Source organism: Barbus barbus (assembly GCF_936440315.1).
Source record: "Barbus barbus genome assembly, chromosome: 45".
Classification (NCBI taxonomy): Eukaryota; Metazoa; Chordata; class Actinopteri; order Cypriniformes; family Cyprinidae; genus Barbus; species Barbus barbus.
The window spans coordinates 17,084,607-17,102,237 of NC_136723.1; the positions used below are offsets into that span (position 1 = coordinate 17,084,607).

The 17,631-nt window shown below is 35.5% G+C and overlaps 1 protein-coding gene across 1 annotated transcript in view; it reads left to right on the plus strand.

Moving 5' to 3' along the window:
- The window catches only part of LOC306863971 (relaxin receptor 2-like), a gene marked incomplete at both ends in the record, with an annotated part of 43,717 nt that overhangs the window by 4,799 nt on the left and 21,287 nt on the right, over nt 1-17,631 (plus strand). Inside the window, 5 exons of the mRNA XM_079407604.1 lie at nt 7,980-8,123; nt 9,486-9,563; nt 10,796-10,901; nt 11,817-11,888; nt 16,728-16,799. Of these exons, the coding sequence (XP_079263730.1) occupies nt 7,980-8,123; nt 9,486-9,563; nt 10,796-10,901; nt 11,817-11,888; nt 16,728-16,799 (472 nt within the window). The remainder of the gene's footprint in view (nt 1-7,979; nt 8,124-9,485; nt 9,564-10,795; nt 10,902-11,816; nt 11,889-16,727; nt 16,800-17,631) is intronic.

Genomic DNA, 17,631 nt, shown 5'->3' on the forward strand with positions numbered 1-17,631 from the left:
ATAAAACTACGATGCAACGTGCATCGACCTGCGGGGGAATCAGGCAATAGTTCCATGTACGATTGTCGATAATCATTTGATTGAAGTGGTCGAAAGTTATAAGTACCTAGGTACTATTATCGATAATAAATGAAATTTTACCGAGAATACTGATAGACTGTGTAAGATGAGCCAACAAAGACTTAGTCTGCGGAAATGAGTTAAATTTAATATTGATAGGACATTGATGACTGCTTTTTATAAGGCTTATGTTGAATCGATTTTAACATTTTCATTGATTTGTTGGTTTGCCTCTTTAGCAAAGATTGACTCTGCAGCAAAGTATTGGGGTGTGAAATTGCCTGGGTTATCAGATTTGTTTGATATTCAGGTGCTAAAGAAAGCGCATCATATTATATCTGACATATTATATCTGACACCTTCTTTAATTTCAGACCCTCCCCGCAGGATCTTTGTATAGGGTCCCTCTTGCTAAAACTAACAGATTCAAATTGTTGTTTGTTCCACATGCTATTAATTTGCTTAATTCAAACAGGAAAAGGTAGTTTTTAATTTAGTTTTTCTTAATGTGCTTGTGGTCTAAATACAGAATCTATCATGCTGTAGAACATATTGCCACTAAGGGGGACAATAAAGTTTTTACAATTACAATATTTTAAATTGTTTCATACCATGTGATATGACAGAATAACATTATTATAGCAATAAGGTACAAGAGGCTGTGCTGTATTGTGAATAAATCACTGTTCTCATCTGTGCCATTTATTTTTTAACATCATGTGTGCTATTTTCTCACACACATATCTCCCACTGTGAGAAAATGTCTGTTTTCTGGCTTTTAGCTGAAAACAGACTGATTTGTGGCACAGCTTGCAGAGTTTGCAAGCATCATTACAGTGTAAATTGATGGACTTATAATACCATAACTGAAACAGAAAACTAAACAATACAATAATATTTCCGCCACACTTTGGAACCTGTGGGCTTCCACACAGACATGCACACACGTCAACGGATCTTCAGTATGAGGCATGGCTTCAAAATGAAAGGTTAATGACACAACATGGGGTTGGTCATAATTCATTGCAGTTCATTTTGCTGAAATACATAATGGAATAGTTTTCATGCTATATAACCGTTGGGAGAAGTGGTCAAAGCTGTGTTTAAAAATGTGTGTGTTTGTCTTTCACAGGTGTCTTATCAAAGATTGTCTGGGCTAGAGTGTGTTTCATTCATAACGCAGGTGCCTGTGCTTTATGTAATTCAGTTTCTCACGTCACACAAATCGAAGAGGAGAATTATTTTTTCTTCTCACATAATAGATTCATTCTGGGCTATCGGATACATTGAACCAAGGAGGTCCATAGAGATCAGTGGCTAATACATAAAATATATGAATATAAACAGGAAATTGGAACAATGCAGTTATTTAGAACTAATATTTGCAGAAATTAAAATGGTGATAATACACAGTACATTTACAATCCCTTTGCGGCAGTTCTACTGTGGCAGTTCAAAAACTTTTGAATAGGAACTACTCTGCTCCCTCTTAACCAAAGACATGTCTCATTCTTCAGGGAGATGTAAAATATGCATCTGGGTTTTACAGTGAAAATTATTGTATTTCCAGACTAAGAATGTGTCTTTTTTCCTTTAACTAGCATTAAAAAAGGCTCCTACGATAAAGATCTATGCCACTTAAACTTAGAAATCCAACAGATGAAATGTGTCGGAAACAAAGTCATCTCCTGTGGATTCTTCTGGCTCTCAATACACCTTTTTAAATTTTTTTGTTCTCTTGATTTGAAGGACCAGACTCTTTTGCTTGATCCCAACTTAAAACATGTTCAGAGTAGGGGTGTGTGATATGACGATTTTTGTTCGTGAACTATAAAAAATGTCTCCACGGTCTGCTTTTGGAGAAATATGGTAATATCATGCTACAGTCGCTGCAGTAAGCTGCAGTTCTGGTGCCTCCGCCTCAAGATACTGTACAACGCCACATACATTCACATCAGTGTTAACTCAAGCGGTAGAGTTACACTCTAAGGTACGACCGTCTTGTCAATCAGCTATCGTGGGAGGGGCCTGTACAGAACTACGTCATAATGACAGGAATCTCAGAACAGCCTGATTTGAGAAAGAGGTTTTTAAAAAGGAAAAAAGAAAACACTGGGTGGATTTTTACCATTATAGGATGGATGTGTACACACACTTCCAACACACATTTATGTTCAAACAACTTAAAGTGAATTTTGAATCCGATGACCCCTTTAAAGCGACAGTAGCCTACACTGTAAAAAAACTTTTTTACAGTTTACTGAACATGCTGCCGCTTGTCATTAAAGGGATAGTTCACCCCAAATTTATAATTCTCTCATTATTTACTCACTTACATGTTGTCCCAAAACTGTATTAATTTCTGTCTTGTGCTGAACACAAAAGAAGATATTTTGAAGAATGTATGTGGGTAACCAAACAGTAGCTGGTCCCCATTGAATTTAATAATATAAATGACCAAATAGATAACGTTCAATAGAAAAAAGAAACTCATTCAGGTTAAAAACTAGCTAGTGAGTAAATGATGGAATAAAAATAAAACTATGACAGAATTTTCATTTTTGGGTGAACTATTCTTTTAATGTTAATAAAACAACAAAGCACAAAGAGAAAAATCACTCACTGCTCTTGAGTGAAGAACTTTGATACAGTTCTTTAATAAGAATCAGATGTATATAGTGTATAAGTATATAGTGTTTCACTTTTTATATTTGTTAATTCAGTTTCTCGAATGCTACTGCTAAATACACCTGCTGTACCTGAAAAATGTTTGCTTTATTTGTATGATGTTTATTTGTAATGTGTATCTTTGTTGTTCTTTTTAATAACAAAGATAAAATAATGTTTTTTTTTTTTTTTTAATTTTCGCTCACTTTTCGCCTAAATATCTGCCATTCTTTTTTATTTTATACTTTGTCACCCTGAAAGGCTTTGTTTTTAAAAAAGGGAAATTAGTTTGGCTGTACTGCTCAGCCAACTTGCGAAATAGTAAAACCAACATGACAAAGAATTGTGATAAAATCGTTAATCGTGATATTTCGTGACATGATATTTTTGCCATATCGCCCACCCCTACACCATGAAACAGATCGTTGCTGGACGGCTGTTAACGAGATCATGAAAACCAGATTTGCAGGCCTCATTGGGCCACCTGGTCCAGTTTCTGGGATTACAGCCACTTCGTGCAGGAGAGAGAGAGAGATAAATGAGAAGGTGACAAGTTTATGGCACAGCTCAAGCCGTTCATTCCCATCTGGAAATCTAAATGCACAATTTTAGGAGACAGTTCACCCCAAACTAAGCATTCTGTCATTATTTACTCACCCTCATGCTGTTCCACTTTTTACATGGAACATAAGTTTTGTTTTGTTTTGTTTTGTTTTCTTTTTCATACAGGTATTCTCCAAAATGGACAAAAAATAAAATAAAACACTATGACAGAATTGACAGACAGATGACAGAATTTTCATTTTTGGGTGAACTATTCTTTTAATGTTAATAAAACAACAAAACACAAAGAGAAAAATCACTCACTGCTCTTGAGTGAAGAGCTTTGATACAGTTGCTTTAATAAGAATCAATTATGTATATCGTGCATAACTATATAGTCTCACTTTTTATATTTGTTAATTCAATTTTTTTAATGCCACTGCTAAATACATCTACTGTACCTGAAAAATAAAGTACTGTTATTTTTATTATGTTTATTTGTAATGTGTATCTTTGTTTTTATTTTTAATAACAAAGATAAAATGTTTTTTTTTTTAATCTTCGCTCACTTTGGCATAAATATCTGCCATTCTTTTTTATTTGTTATCCTGAAAGGCTTTGTTTTTAAAAAAGGGAAATTAGTTTGGCTGTACTGCTCAGACAAATTGCAAAATAGTAAAACCAACATGACAAAGAATCGTGATATTTCAGAAAAAAATCGGGACATGATATTTTTGCCGTATCGCCCACCCCTACACCATGAAACAGATCGTTGCTGGACGGCTGTTAACGAGGTCATGAAAACCAGATTTGCAGGCCTCATTGGGCCAGTTTCTGGGATTACAGCCACTTTGTGCAGGAGAGAGAGAAATAAATGAGAAGGTGACAAGTTTGTGGCGCAGCTCAAGCCCTTGATTCCCATTCTGCCGTTATTTACTCGCCCTCATGCCGTTCCATTTTTTCCATGGAACACATACTTTTTTTTTTTCATACAGGGATTCTCCAAAATAGACAAAAAAGTAACAAAACGTAACAGTAATCCATACTCCTAATCATGCTTTTTTCCCAAACCTTCTGAAGACATAAGATACAATTCTGTGAGAAATGCACAGAAATTTTAATTCATTCACTTTTTATCTTCACCTTGTGGCACTCACAAATAAATAAAAAATTTTTTGTTGAGTTGGAGTCGCTCAATTTTCATTATGTTCTTTCAAAAGACTTGGGTTCTCTGGAAGATAGAAAGTCATGTATAGCCCATAGCATGGTAACACATCTGCTGATCATCAGAATGACCTCACAGAAAGTCTACTTGCAGTTCTATTTTCTCACTTGTTTGGAGACAAAATGCACATTTTCCATGTTGAATGCAGATTTCTGATTCATCTCACATAGCTTTAATGGTTACCTGCTCCAGTCTAGTTTTTGATTAGTGGTCAAAGTCTGTTTCCTGACCACACTTAGGGCATATTCACACCATCTTGTGTGTCTTCGCCGGTCTTCAATTGACTGAATTGAACTCAAGTTCATTCCCCCCTTGGTGCAGATCTTTGGGCAGGTGTAAATACAGCAATCGCACTCACGTGCGGACCAAACAACCATACCGAGACCCAGCTGAAGAGGTGGTCTCGGTCCGATTCCAAGCGAACTCTGATACGATTGAACGGATGAACAAAAACATTTTAATAAATTTAACATTTTATTTGGTCCAGACCAAAGCAAGTGAACTAGCGGACCTAGAAATATCTGAACAGCATAACTGCTTTTTCTCTAAAGCGGTCAGTGCTGAGCCATTTATCTCACAGTATGAAGCTTGTGTATTTCAAATTCCATGACCTTTCATGATTTGAGTATTTGTTTACTTATGCATTTATTTTTGAATGTTTACAGTAACTCTGAATACATTTTGAAATTGACATCATAAAGGACATGCCACACCATTTAGTTTACAGCCAGGCAATGAAAACTTTATTGCCACTGGTCAGAAAGTTATATTGATTTATTTATTTTTCTCTTGGTTAATTTGAAGTGGCATTTAGACATTTCATCCCTTTAATAAACAGGTTTCCTTAAATGCACTGCATGCTTCTTGGATGGCATTTAGGCAGCCAATTGATCATCCTCATTTAATATTATTGCTCTGGACTTGGCTCTTAAGTGAATTTGCAGTGATTATCCTTATTAGCGTTGGGGTCTAAAAACAAGCTAATTTGTTTGTTTGAATATGTCGCTTTGAGTGCTGATGTACCCTGATGGCCACATATGGATTTAATATAGGAATCTTGGTCACGGAAGGGCTAAACTAGCTATTTGAAGTCGCAGACTTAATGTTGTTTCTCGGATGCATCTACAGAAAAACAAATGAATGAGTACTGGCACTGGAAACATTTTTATGTACTATTTTCCAGGTGGATTAAACATCTACATTTACATTTAGTCATTTAGCAGATGCTTTGATCTGCTAGAAAAGTGCTAGTCTTTTTTATTGTTGGAAGCCAAATATAGATTTAAATAAAGTCACAGATTGGAGGAACAGCAAAAAAGAGAGACAATCTGCCAAAAATAGATAAATTTGTTGCGATAGTCTTGTCAGCATCTGCAAGAATGAATTACAAACAATTGAGCAAAGTTTTGCCCTGTATTACATCATTTTTCAGCATATTTATTCATGGATTTATGACTTTCTTGGCGCTTCCTGTATAATTTTCAGGTATCATTGCAAATAGTCTTAGTAAAGAAAGTATGACACATTGTAAATATATTGGCACAATTGATCATTTTGGCCTGGCAAATGAAAATCAGAACTACTGGCTTGATAAGGCTGGCAGACAGAAATCTTAGAGTGCTAAAAATATTGTTCCATGCAGATTTGTTTTTCTTTACCTGGACTAATGTTCCTGGTTTAAGGTTGCATGATGATAACTTGAAGGTGTTTGTGCTTGAAGCTTTTTTCTTTTATTACTTAATGTGTGAACGCCTGTGCTCTAAGCATTTTCTACAGTCTTACAAATGATTCAATTAAAAAACTAAATCAGTTTCTAGCAGTAGTAATAAACATCTGGTTCAAGGAAGGAACCCAGTTATTTCAAACATGTATTTATTTATTTTTTCAAAAAAGAGTGGAGATAGCTGCATCATTTACCCTCCTGTTGAAAAATTAAAGCATATGAAAGTGTTCCATAATGTGTTTAAAAAAAATTAAAATAAATCTCCTACCCGTATATGGTATGGAATAGACCACATATTTAAGTTATATAGCAGTTAGCTTTATACAGAAGCTGTATACATAATCATGTAATTCCCTAGCTCCCAATGTGACATATAGGCAATGTGACAAGTGATGTTTTATTAACAAATTTCGGGAGGAGCACGCACAGATAATTAACACGGCCAATTCATCATCAGCAATTACACCACCTATCCAATCAGCACGAGAGAGAATCCCTATAAATAACCAAGCAGTCTTACCGTCATTATCTCTCATCTTCCAGCATCCCTCCACCACCCCGACTCATCACCTTCAGCCGGTTCCTACCCCAGCACGAGGAGGAGCACTCTGGGTCCGGGCTAAATGCCGAGCTCGTACCCTCTCCCCGGTCGAGGGGAGTACCCCGGGCTCGGGAATGATTACCGAGCTCGGAGCCCTCTCCCTGGACAGCACGCCAAATATGCTGTGAACTCGTGAAATAGCCCTTAGACCAGTGGAGTTTAGCTCCAAATCACACCTGCTTGGAGGTTTCTAGTGATACTGAAGACCTTGATTAGTTGAATCAGTTGTGTTTGATTAGGGTTGGAGCTAAACTGTGCAGAGCTGTGGCCCTCCAGGAATTGAGTTTGGGACCAATGCCTTAGAACAGCGTATTTCTTGTATAAGGCTGTCAGAGACCAGGTCATGTCATTGTCATAAATCTATGCGTCGGGAAAGCCAACCACCCTCGCAATTTATCACAAATCCACTTTGTCATGGGTGTTAGTGAGAGCCAATAAGAAAGATCACAAACGAGAGTATTTATGCAAAATTAAGCTGCAAGTTTTTCTATTGCGACAGAGCCTTTGTACAGAATGTTTTGTTTGTGCACTTTGGCCTCTCTTTGTCACGTCAAATGGAACGAAGAAGAATTGCGTGAAGTAGGGAGCCCCATCTTCACAGACATCATATTTTCCAATTACAAAATATAGCCTTATCACACGCTGTGTGTGATCGCTTTTCATGTCGATGTATTTACTGTAATAATAATAATGATAAATTTGGATAGCACTTTTCATACATAAAATGCAACTCAAAGTGCTTCACAAGCATAAAACAAATATTAAAAACAACATGAACATAAGGCAATCCAAGCTTTAAATGGTTCAACAAGTATAAGCAAATAGAAAAAAATAAATAAAAAATAAAAACTTTATCTAGAGCCATCAACGTACATGTTAAGATGATCAAATAAATATGCTTATCAACTTTCAAAAGGGAGAAGAATACAATTTCCAGGACGAACTCGATAAAACTGCTGTATTTTGGTCCACATTTGTCTGTTGGCTTATGCTTTCCATCTAACACTGCTGGAGTTCTTCCAGTCATTTACTTTGCCCTGACAGAAGCACAAAGCACTGTGGTGATTTAAAGAGCTTTTTACCAATATCCTTTTTGAACTGGGAGATGTTGTAACTTTTCTTTCTCTTCCTTCTTTACCCTCTTCTTATCGCTGCAGCAGAATCCATGATGGCTGGCAGGGCAGTGACAGAAAGTTGCCCTCTGGGTCAGTTCCCTTGTGGAAACATAAGTGTGTGTTTGCCCCAGGTCCTTCAGTGCAATGGCCACAGGGACTGCAAGAACGGAGCAGATGAGGAACACTGCGGTGAGACCACATTTATCTGTCTCTTTTACTTTGCTGATAATAACTGGATGAAATTATAGATAGATGTACTGTTAGATGTACATTAATAGATGTACTGTACTTAAAGCAGTTCTCAATTCTAAAGCATTTTAGACTATTAAAATATGTAGAAGATTTAGTGTTCAGACTTGGGCTAATGATACATGGGGCAACTGAGCAATTTTGCTTGGGCACTTTCTTACCAAGAATGGGTCACAAATTTCTATCTGGATACTTTAGATCAGTCTTGACCTGCGTCTCACCTGGTTGCCCGTCGACGGCCAAAGTTGCCTGGCATCATTCCTCAAAATGTTACTGCACGTATCATTAGCCTTACAGTTGAAACAGTTTTATCAACATTGATTCCACTTTGAATTAGGAGGTGAGGTTTATTCAACCTTGATATCATGTCTCCAGGGGCGTAGCCATCATTTCAGAAGTGAGTGGGACAGAAATGTAATGTAATATATATTTTATTTTAGATATGTTTCTTCTGCTCACCAAGCCTGAATTTATTTAATCCAAAATACAGTTTAACTATGTACAACTGCTTTCTATTTGAATATTGGAAAATGTAATTTATTTCTGTGATCAAAGCGGAATTTTCAGCATCATTACTCCAGGCTTCAGAGTCACATGATGCTTCAGAGTCACATGATCCTTCAGAAATCATTCTAATATGCTGATGTGCTGCTCAAGAAACATTTTTTTCATTATTATAATTATTTAAAACAGTTGAGTAATTTTTTCAGGATTCTTTGACGAATAGAAAGATCCAATGATCAGCATTTATCTGAAATAAAAAGCTTTTGTAACATTATACACTATACCATTCAAAAGTGTGGAGTCAGTATTATTATCATTATTATTTTATTTATTTTGGAAAAGAAATGATAGAAATTAGTTTTATTTAGCAAGGATGGTTTAAATTGATCAAAAGTGATGATAAAGACATGTATAATGTTACAAAAGATTTCCATTTCAGATAAATGTTGTTCTTCTGAACTTTCTATTCAAAGAAACCTGAAAAAAATAAATAAAATTCTACTCAGCTGTCTTCAACATCATAATAATAAATGTTTTTGTTTTTTTTAGAAATCAGATACACTGCTGGACAATAACCAACAATAATGATTTGTTTAAATACTACAAACACTTTTTTTGTCCCATGAGGCAGAATAGTTTCTATACTGTAATGAATGCCATGTCAATTAGCACTGCATTGTTCATATAGACCATTAGACCACAAAGGTCATTTATATCTTTAAAGTGATACTTTAATATTGTTACAGTTCTTTCTGATTGATACTTTCTCATACAAAGACTTGCTTTCACTTTCTGCAGGGGACAACAGCGGATGGGCGGATATCTTTGATCGCACTATTAAAAAGGCAGAGCCACAGGACCTTCCGAATGACTGCTGTATGTGTCCCGGTCTTGATCCGATTTCCTTTGGAAAAGATAATACATAGATTAGCATGAGTGCTAGGCTCATCCAAAAAAAAAATTGTTCAAAATGCTGCTGCAACTTCCATGTGAGGGCCAGACTTAGATTTTTTTCATCTTTCAGAGTTTTTGATAAATTTATAGCCTTAGGCTTCAAGTCTACAGGATACTTTTGAAGTCAGAAATCCTATAGGCTGCTTTTATTGTAATGTGTTGTAAATCTGCATGAGTTTTACGATTTTGTAGAAGCACATGGTTGGAAATTTATTAGCTTTCAAAATCCCTTGGCCTTGAAATTTTTGTACTTACTAGGAGGTTAATACTGACTTGAAAATGTGGGGAACTTTAGACGTTTACATTTATTCATTTAGCAGATGCGTTTATCCAAAGCAGTTTACAAATTAGGAATACTTTATAAATTTAAGCATCTACGTACATGGATTGTGAATATTAATTAGGTGACGCCTGATTTGCTGAAAGGCACGTAAGCATGCATGAACTATAGTAGAATTATTGCTTACTGCTGCTGCATTTGCGGAGATCTTTTGATCTTAAAGTTGTCATTTTATCCAGGCTTTATTCTTTTTCCCCTCTAAAATTATGATTTTTGAAGAAATATTGTACATTTTAAATATTGCATTATTATTTTTTTAATTAAATAACTTGAGTACTGTCACTCATTCTGTGTAACTAGATCATAATTATATTTATATATCATATAATATTTATGCATTCTTGGCTACCCCCCCCCCCCCATTTTGGAGTTGAATGACTCCTACAAGATTAATGGAATTTAATGGAAACAATAGTTAAACTGATATAAAATGATACACAAAATGTATTTCTTAAATATAAAAATGTTTAGTTAAAAATGGTAGGTTTTAAAAGAGAGTGAGGGGACAGGAAAAGATATTTGAAAAGGAACTAAAACAAGAAGTTTTTTCAGTGCAGGCCTAATTTGAACAACGCAAAATGCAGTAATACAAATCTAATATGTTTGTTGGATCAACCTTAATTGGTAGAAATGATAATAGAAATGCTGCATTGACAATATATTGTATGTATTCCTGTCAGAACTTAACAGGAACAAAAGAACCAACAATAATGCAATACATCTTTTAGTTTTTTTTTTAGCTTTGTGTAGTAGATGTAATAATTATGCATTACTATAATGAATCATTGTATGTGTTTTTATTGATCTTGTACAGTTGTGCAGCAGTACCCGGAGAGCTGTGACTGCATTAAGACGGAGGTGGAATGTGTTGACGTGAACCTGCATGTTGTACCTGTCCTCTCCTCCAATGTGACTTGGTTGTAAGTACATGGAGCTGGGATCCATCTGCAGGGATTTACTACTGTGCTCCCACAAAAGGTTATTAATCTGTGGGAGTACAAATTTGACATCAGTGAGACCTAGAGCTTCATCACGGAGCCATAAAGCTTAACGAGATAAAGAGCTTCTTTGCACTTAACATTTACCAGACATAAGAAAAATTATGCACCCTGCTTGAAAGGTTGGATTTTATTTTGTTTGGTGGTTTTGGTTATGTTTAGATTGTTCTGCATGAGATATACTCTTGATTTGTTTTGATCTGGACTTTGAAGATCATTTGAGATAAACAGGGCAGAACAGGCATTTATTGATAATTTATGATTTTTGGAATAAAGATTCTGGAGATTATTTTGGATTCTGGGGATTATTTTGGATTCTGGGGATGTTGTTGGAAAATAAAAGGAATGTTAGATCATTCATATCAGTGGTTTCTAATTTGTATCCAGGAAAACCACATTATTTCATCCTTGGTATGAAAAGACTCCTTAAAGAGACCATTCACCCCCAAAAAAATTACAATTCTGTTCTTCATTTACTCTTGAATGACGCACATTCTTCAAAACCTGTGTGATTTTTCTTTGGAACTCTAAAGGAGATATTTAAAATGGCCAGGTTTTTTTCTTTCTTTTCTATACAAACAGAGTACTGAAGGATTCAAGTGAGTTCTCAAAATCATGAATCGGAGTCTGGAATGAGTTTTGAAAGCTCAAAGTGGAGAGGATTTTGGAGGAGCTAATGACTTACATATTGGCCTGTTTCTCAAACAAATTAATCATGACTTTTGCTAATTCAAATGATTTTGAACAACATTATTAAAGTAAAAGGATTTTCCTTTCTCAGATGAACTACGCCTGTAATGCTGTGTTGTTTGTAATTTGATGCTTTATAACTTACAGGTCTCTGAAGAACAATAGGATTAGGAATTTGGATGATTACATCTTCTCCAAATACACACATCTGCAGAGGCTGTGAGTATCACTTAATTAAGTGTAAAAGTGCACCATCATAATCAGAATCAGCCATGGATGACAAAGACAAGTCAGATAATTGGTTCATATTTTACATAAAGGTTTCAGTGTTTACTGGTATCTGTAGTAAGAAGGGAAAAGAAAAGAAACATTTGCATTCCTATTGAGTTAACATCATCTATACTATAAATTTAAGACTGTTGGATTATTGTATTTGCCTAAAGTCTTCGGCCAATGTTTTTGGAGACATTTAAAAAGTTTTCCACTTGCTGTATGTCGCCAGGTCCTGCTGACGCCTACATTTATGGAGGCTGTGAAACTTCCAATATCTGATTAACCAAAATATCTCAGCTCTGAGAACTTTAGGTTACGTCTTGAAACCCTGGTTGTCTGAGGGAAACGAGTGCAATATCTCACTCATCTGCTGGCAACCATGCAACCTCTTATAATAAGACTTTTAGGCCACTGGACAGTACAGCCTCCTGGCTACACAATCTACTGCTCAGACCTTCATTCATAATTCAGTTTGTTCTGAATTGAGCGGATGAACAATATTTTATACTGGCGAGGTTTATGCTCTCTTAAAATAAGTTTTACCTTCTCATTTTTCTTAAATATTTTTTCTGGAAAGCAAGACAAAACTGAATTATTAATTTTTAAAATCAGCTAAAAATGAGAGCGTCACACACTTCATAATGTTTGATTTGTTTTGTTTTATGTCTGTGCAGTTAATAATTTTCTCATCCAGATTTGTACTTTTTTGCCACCTCAGATAAGCTCAGATGAAAAAGGGTTCTCCATATCAGGAAAAATGTTGAAAACGACAAACATTTTAAAATGAAATTTCATGGGTCAGAGGTTGAACACCTTCATTATGCTTCATTTCAATTGATTCATGGGCATCCATATCTTGACTGTAAAGGCACTAACAAGTTTGCATAATTGATTCTCCTGCATACTTTTCAAATGAATGTCATTTGGTGAGTCAAGCTGATTTAATCCTACTGCTTGCTGTTGATTGGCTATAGTGAACATGCACTATTTCATCATGTATTTGAGTTCTTTATGATTTAACATACACACCAAGAGAATTATGCATTTGTTATACCCTGTAAGATCATATGCACAGTGTGAGATATGCACCAATTGATGTGGATATTTTTGATTGATATGAGTGATGAGACGTTTGTGTGTTAGGCCTCTGATTCATTGTGCAGAAATAAAGAGATGAGACACCACTGGCTAGACAACGCCTAGAGCTGACAACAAACTTTATCCACCCTATCTAATAGTTGAAATGGGCCTGCAGAAGGTGTCTACAGAATATATGGCTTCATTGATTGGCACACAGATGTCCCATACAGAGATCTGTGATGTCAAGTGAGAGAAAATGAATTGAGTGAGATTTGAGTACCATCTCAGAGAAAATAAGTAATTTAAAAAAAATGTTTTAAACTCAGGACGAAGGACACAGTTAATTTATGGCTCAGTCAGTCTATCAACTGAGAATCTTTTCTTTGATAGTGTTTTGATGAAGTATTTTGTTTTGCCACATCTTGAAGCACATAACTCCAAACGCACATTCAGTACTGGGTACAACTCATACTTGATACCCTCTCATAAAGCACAGTTTATTATCCACATCATAATTTTGAACAATGATGAGGAAAAACTTGCAGCGACATGTGGTGATGAGGATAAAATACCCCTAAAGCCACAGACTAATGCATTTTTTTACGAGACTATAAAAGGGACAGTGAAGGGCTGTTGGGACCATCTGTGGAATGTTAAGCCAGTCTAATGACAGATGTCCTCTTTGTTTAGCTTTTTACAGCAGTTTAGGCCTATTTATCTGAATATCTTAGATTTTTCTGGCTTTTATTTTTTGCCACTTAATTAATAGGGATATATAGATCCCAGTTAAATTTAGTATTAAAATCTAATTTTGAGTTTTGTGATCTGATCACTTAAACAACATTATGAAGTTGTCAGAAATGTGCAAATTCAAGGGAATTTTAGAGACCTAGTGTCTCCAAATATTTGGACACTTTTTGTTTATTAATGTTAGAATTAGCAGTAGGAGTGGTCCACGCAAAAATTTAAGTTTGCTGAAAATGTACTCTCAGGCCATCCAAGATAGAGAAACAGATTTGTGACCCAGGTCTCAAGTAGAACGTATATTTTTAGCAATAACCAAAAATGCATTGTATGGGTCAAAATTATAGAATTTTCTTTTATGCCAAAAATCATTAGGATATTAAGTAAAGATCATTGTCACATGTTCAGTATGTTTTGAGTTTATTTTCTGTCTCAACGTGATGCCCCTGTCCTAGTTTATTTTCCCTCCTGTTTCAGTTGTGTTTGATTAATTATCTAGTTTTCTCCCTCCAAGCCCATATTTGGTTCTTCCTGTTCCTGTTTCCATTTGTGTTGATTTGATTCCAGGTGTTTCTTGTTAATCAGTCTCGTTTAGTCCTTGTGTGTAGTGTATTTAAAGAGCGTTGTGTTTAGTTTTCTTGGTCTGCTGTTATACGTCTAAACGTCCCTGTGCTGTGTGTTTGACTCCTGGCTTCCCTGTGTTTCCCAGTGTGGAATAATAAAGCTTGTTTCTGAATCGCCCTTGTCTCCGCGCTCCTCGTTTCCAACACCATAGTAGCAGATTGTGACAGTCATGTTTCATGAATTTCCTACCGTAAATATATCAGAAATTAATTTTTGATTGGTAATATACATTGCTAAGGACTTAATTTGGACAACTTTAAAGGCGATTTAGATTTTATTTATTTTTTGGCACCCTCGGATTCTAGATTTTCAAATAGTTGTATCTCGGCCAAATATTGTCCTATCATAACAAACCACACGTTAATGGAAAGCTTATTTGTTCATGTATAAATCTCAATTAAAAAAAAAAAAAATGACCCTTGTGACTGGTTTTGTGGTCCAGGGTCACATTTGGAGAAAATTAGCATAACATCACTTGCAGTGAATGGGTGAAAACATCACAACAACTACAGTCTATCAAATAATGTCTTGTGAAGTGAAAAGCTGGGCATTTGTAATAAATTCATAAGTATGACATTTATAACTTCAAAACGTTGCTTCTAGCTAAAATACGAGTCCTATCCATAATATTGCTTTCTCCAGTAAAAAAAATCTAATCTGAATCAGAAGAGAAATATGCACAGTTTACAAACAAAAACAACAAATACATTTCAAACAGTTCTCAATAAATGTGTTTGTGGATTTTGGTGTGTGAAGACAATGCGGATGCACTTTTTCAATAGAGGAAGTTTTATTATGGATTATGGCCTTGTTCTTTGTCTTGGCGCAACTGTTTAAAGTTAAAACATCTTTATAATGTGTTTCTTACAAACACACAGTTTATACAGATTATTGATGTGATGTTTTTATCAGCTGTTTGGACTCTCATTCTGACGGCACCCATTCACTGCAGAGAATCCAATGATGAGCACAATTTCTCCAAATTTGTTCCAATGAAGAAACAAACTCATCTACATCGTTGATGGCCAGGGAGTGAGTAAATAAAATTTTTTGGAGAACTGTTCCTTTAATTTGTGTAAATATTATTGTATTAAATAACACAAACGTTTAAGTGTCCAAATAATTGTGTTTAAACATCATATGCTTCAGTGCTTCCCATTGCTAAATATCCCTTCCCCTTGTTGGGAGCAAGTGGTGATGGCTGATGATGTTTGCAGGTAAGGTAAGGTATTCTCACTGGGTCAATGTGTACCTCCCAGGATCCTCTGAATCGAGAGGATGCTTTTGATCTCATTTCACTTGAACTATACATTCTTTTTTAAGCTCTTCTGCACCCAAGAAAAAAATAAAAGTGGCAGATAAGATTATCAACCTTCTTTCAAATTAAAGTAATAAGATTTGGAAGAGAGACCATTTACTGAGTTTTAATTTTGGAGGGTTTACTGCCATTCAAACATATTTATATGCTTTGAATGTACAATACATTCTGTTTAAAATAAAAAGGCAGTTCAGTTCACTCCAGTAAAAAAAAAAACAGCGCAGTCAAGACTGGAGTAACTTTCACTGCAATGTTTGCTGCCGCTGCATTTTGAGGTTCTGACATTTTCATTCAGCATTCTGGCACAAACCTCTTGTGGGGGCAGGGCTTACAGAGGTGGGTTCTCATTGGCTAGTGAGGTTTTGATTGACAGCTTCTTTACCTGGAAGTGAAGACGTCAGTGTTGTGTTGTTCACACGTGTGACTAAGAATCTGTAAACTTCAAATGTGTAAATGAAAACCCAGTGCATTTGATTGGTGAAAGAAAGGGAAGAAAACAGTTGGCAGAACATGCAGTGGATTTAAACTCAAAGACTCAATGTTCTAATGCCTTATGGCCTTGTTTGCCTTCAAAATATCTAAGATGACTGTATTTCAATCATTGAGAGCCTGGTAAAAGGAAAATGATGTCTGTATGATGACAGGTAAACAATATAATAGTCTCAGTCCACCCACTGTAGTAACATTATAAATGAGGCTTATAAAAATGAGGTATTAATTTACATAAAATGTATTTATTTGGTAAAAAACATTAAGACATTACAGTGAACAGCATGATAAGTGTACAGTATTATGATGAGTTGTAAAAACACAAAGTTTTGGATTTGACTCTGTTCTAGAATGGTTATTTAGCATCTGGCTTTGGTTAAAATCTGTACAAAGCAACTTTTTAGATTTTAAAGCTGAATATCTGGCCATTTATGGTGTGAGATGTCCAAAAGAGTATCCAAACCACAACTGATTAATAGTATCCATTAATATTTTTAGTGCTTACTTGTTCCAACTTTCTTTTTGAGCAGGTTTCTTCAGAACAACATAATTCAGATGGTCTCAAGCCGTGCCTTCAGTGGACTATTCACTCTAGAAAAACTGTGAGTTCTTCTCTTTTCTTCTCGGTCACTTTAGATCAGCTTTTTGAAAAGATGATAAATATCGACTCTGTTTTGATGTTAATGATCAGTGCAATTTCATTCACTTTTATTAGCATCTGCTCCTTCATGAAAAGAGAGTGTGTGGTCATGAGTACATATATATATTTAAACAACGGTTATTTCTGGTCCTCGAATCTGATTGGCTGGTAAGAGTGCGATATTACATCAGAACTCCAACAGCTGTTTCACAGTTTGTAACCGCATCACTCCGCTTGCGGTACTTCTTATAGTGAGTGTCACTGCGGACACCCAAATCCAGTATCATTTTATAAATATTACTGTTTTTGTGTCACGGAATGTAGTTTCAAGAGGTTTTCAGGCAAGAATGTACCTGTTTAAAGTTCAAATATAAAGATAACGTCTATTTGAAAATTTGCGTCTACGTTTTCGGACAGGTGAGCTCCAGATGGTCAGCGGCCGTTCTGCGCTCATGAAGCTGCCCGAGATGTATCTATAGTACACGTGAGATATAATTTGTTATGGGTAAATCTAACAGTTGTCTTTGGTCTCATTAATCTATTATTTATTCCAGAGAAGATAGTTTTGGCAAAATCTAATGTTTATGTAAATTCAATGCTGTATCAGATGTAGCCAGGTAATCACACTCACCCAGTCCATCTTTCTCTCATAATCAAAGACTATAGAATACCCAAGACGTGTCACTCGTATAGTTTTGAAAAAAGCAATGAAAAATTGATGGGAAAATGCAATGCTTAATATGGCTGCTCAATCGCAGGAAGACCCGCCTTCTGAAAGAAAGAGCCAATCGCTA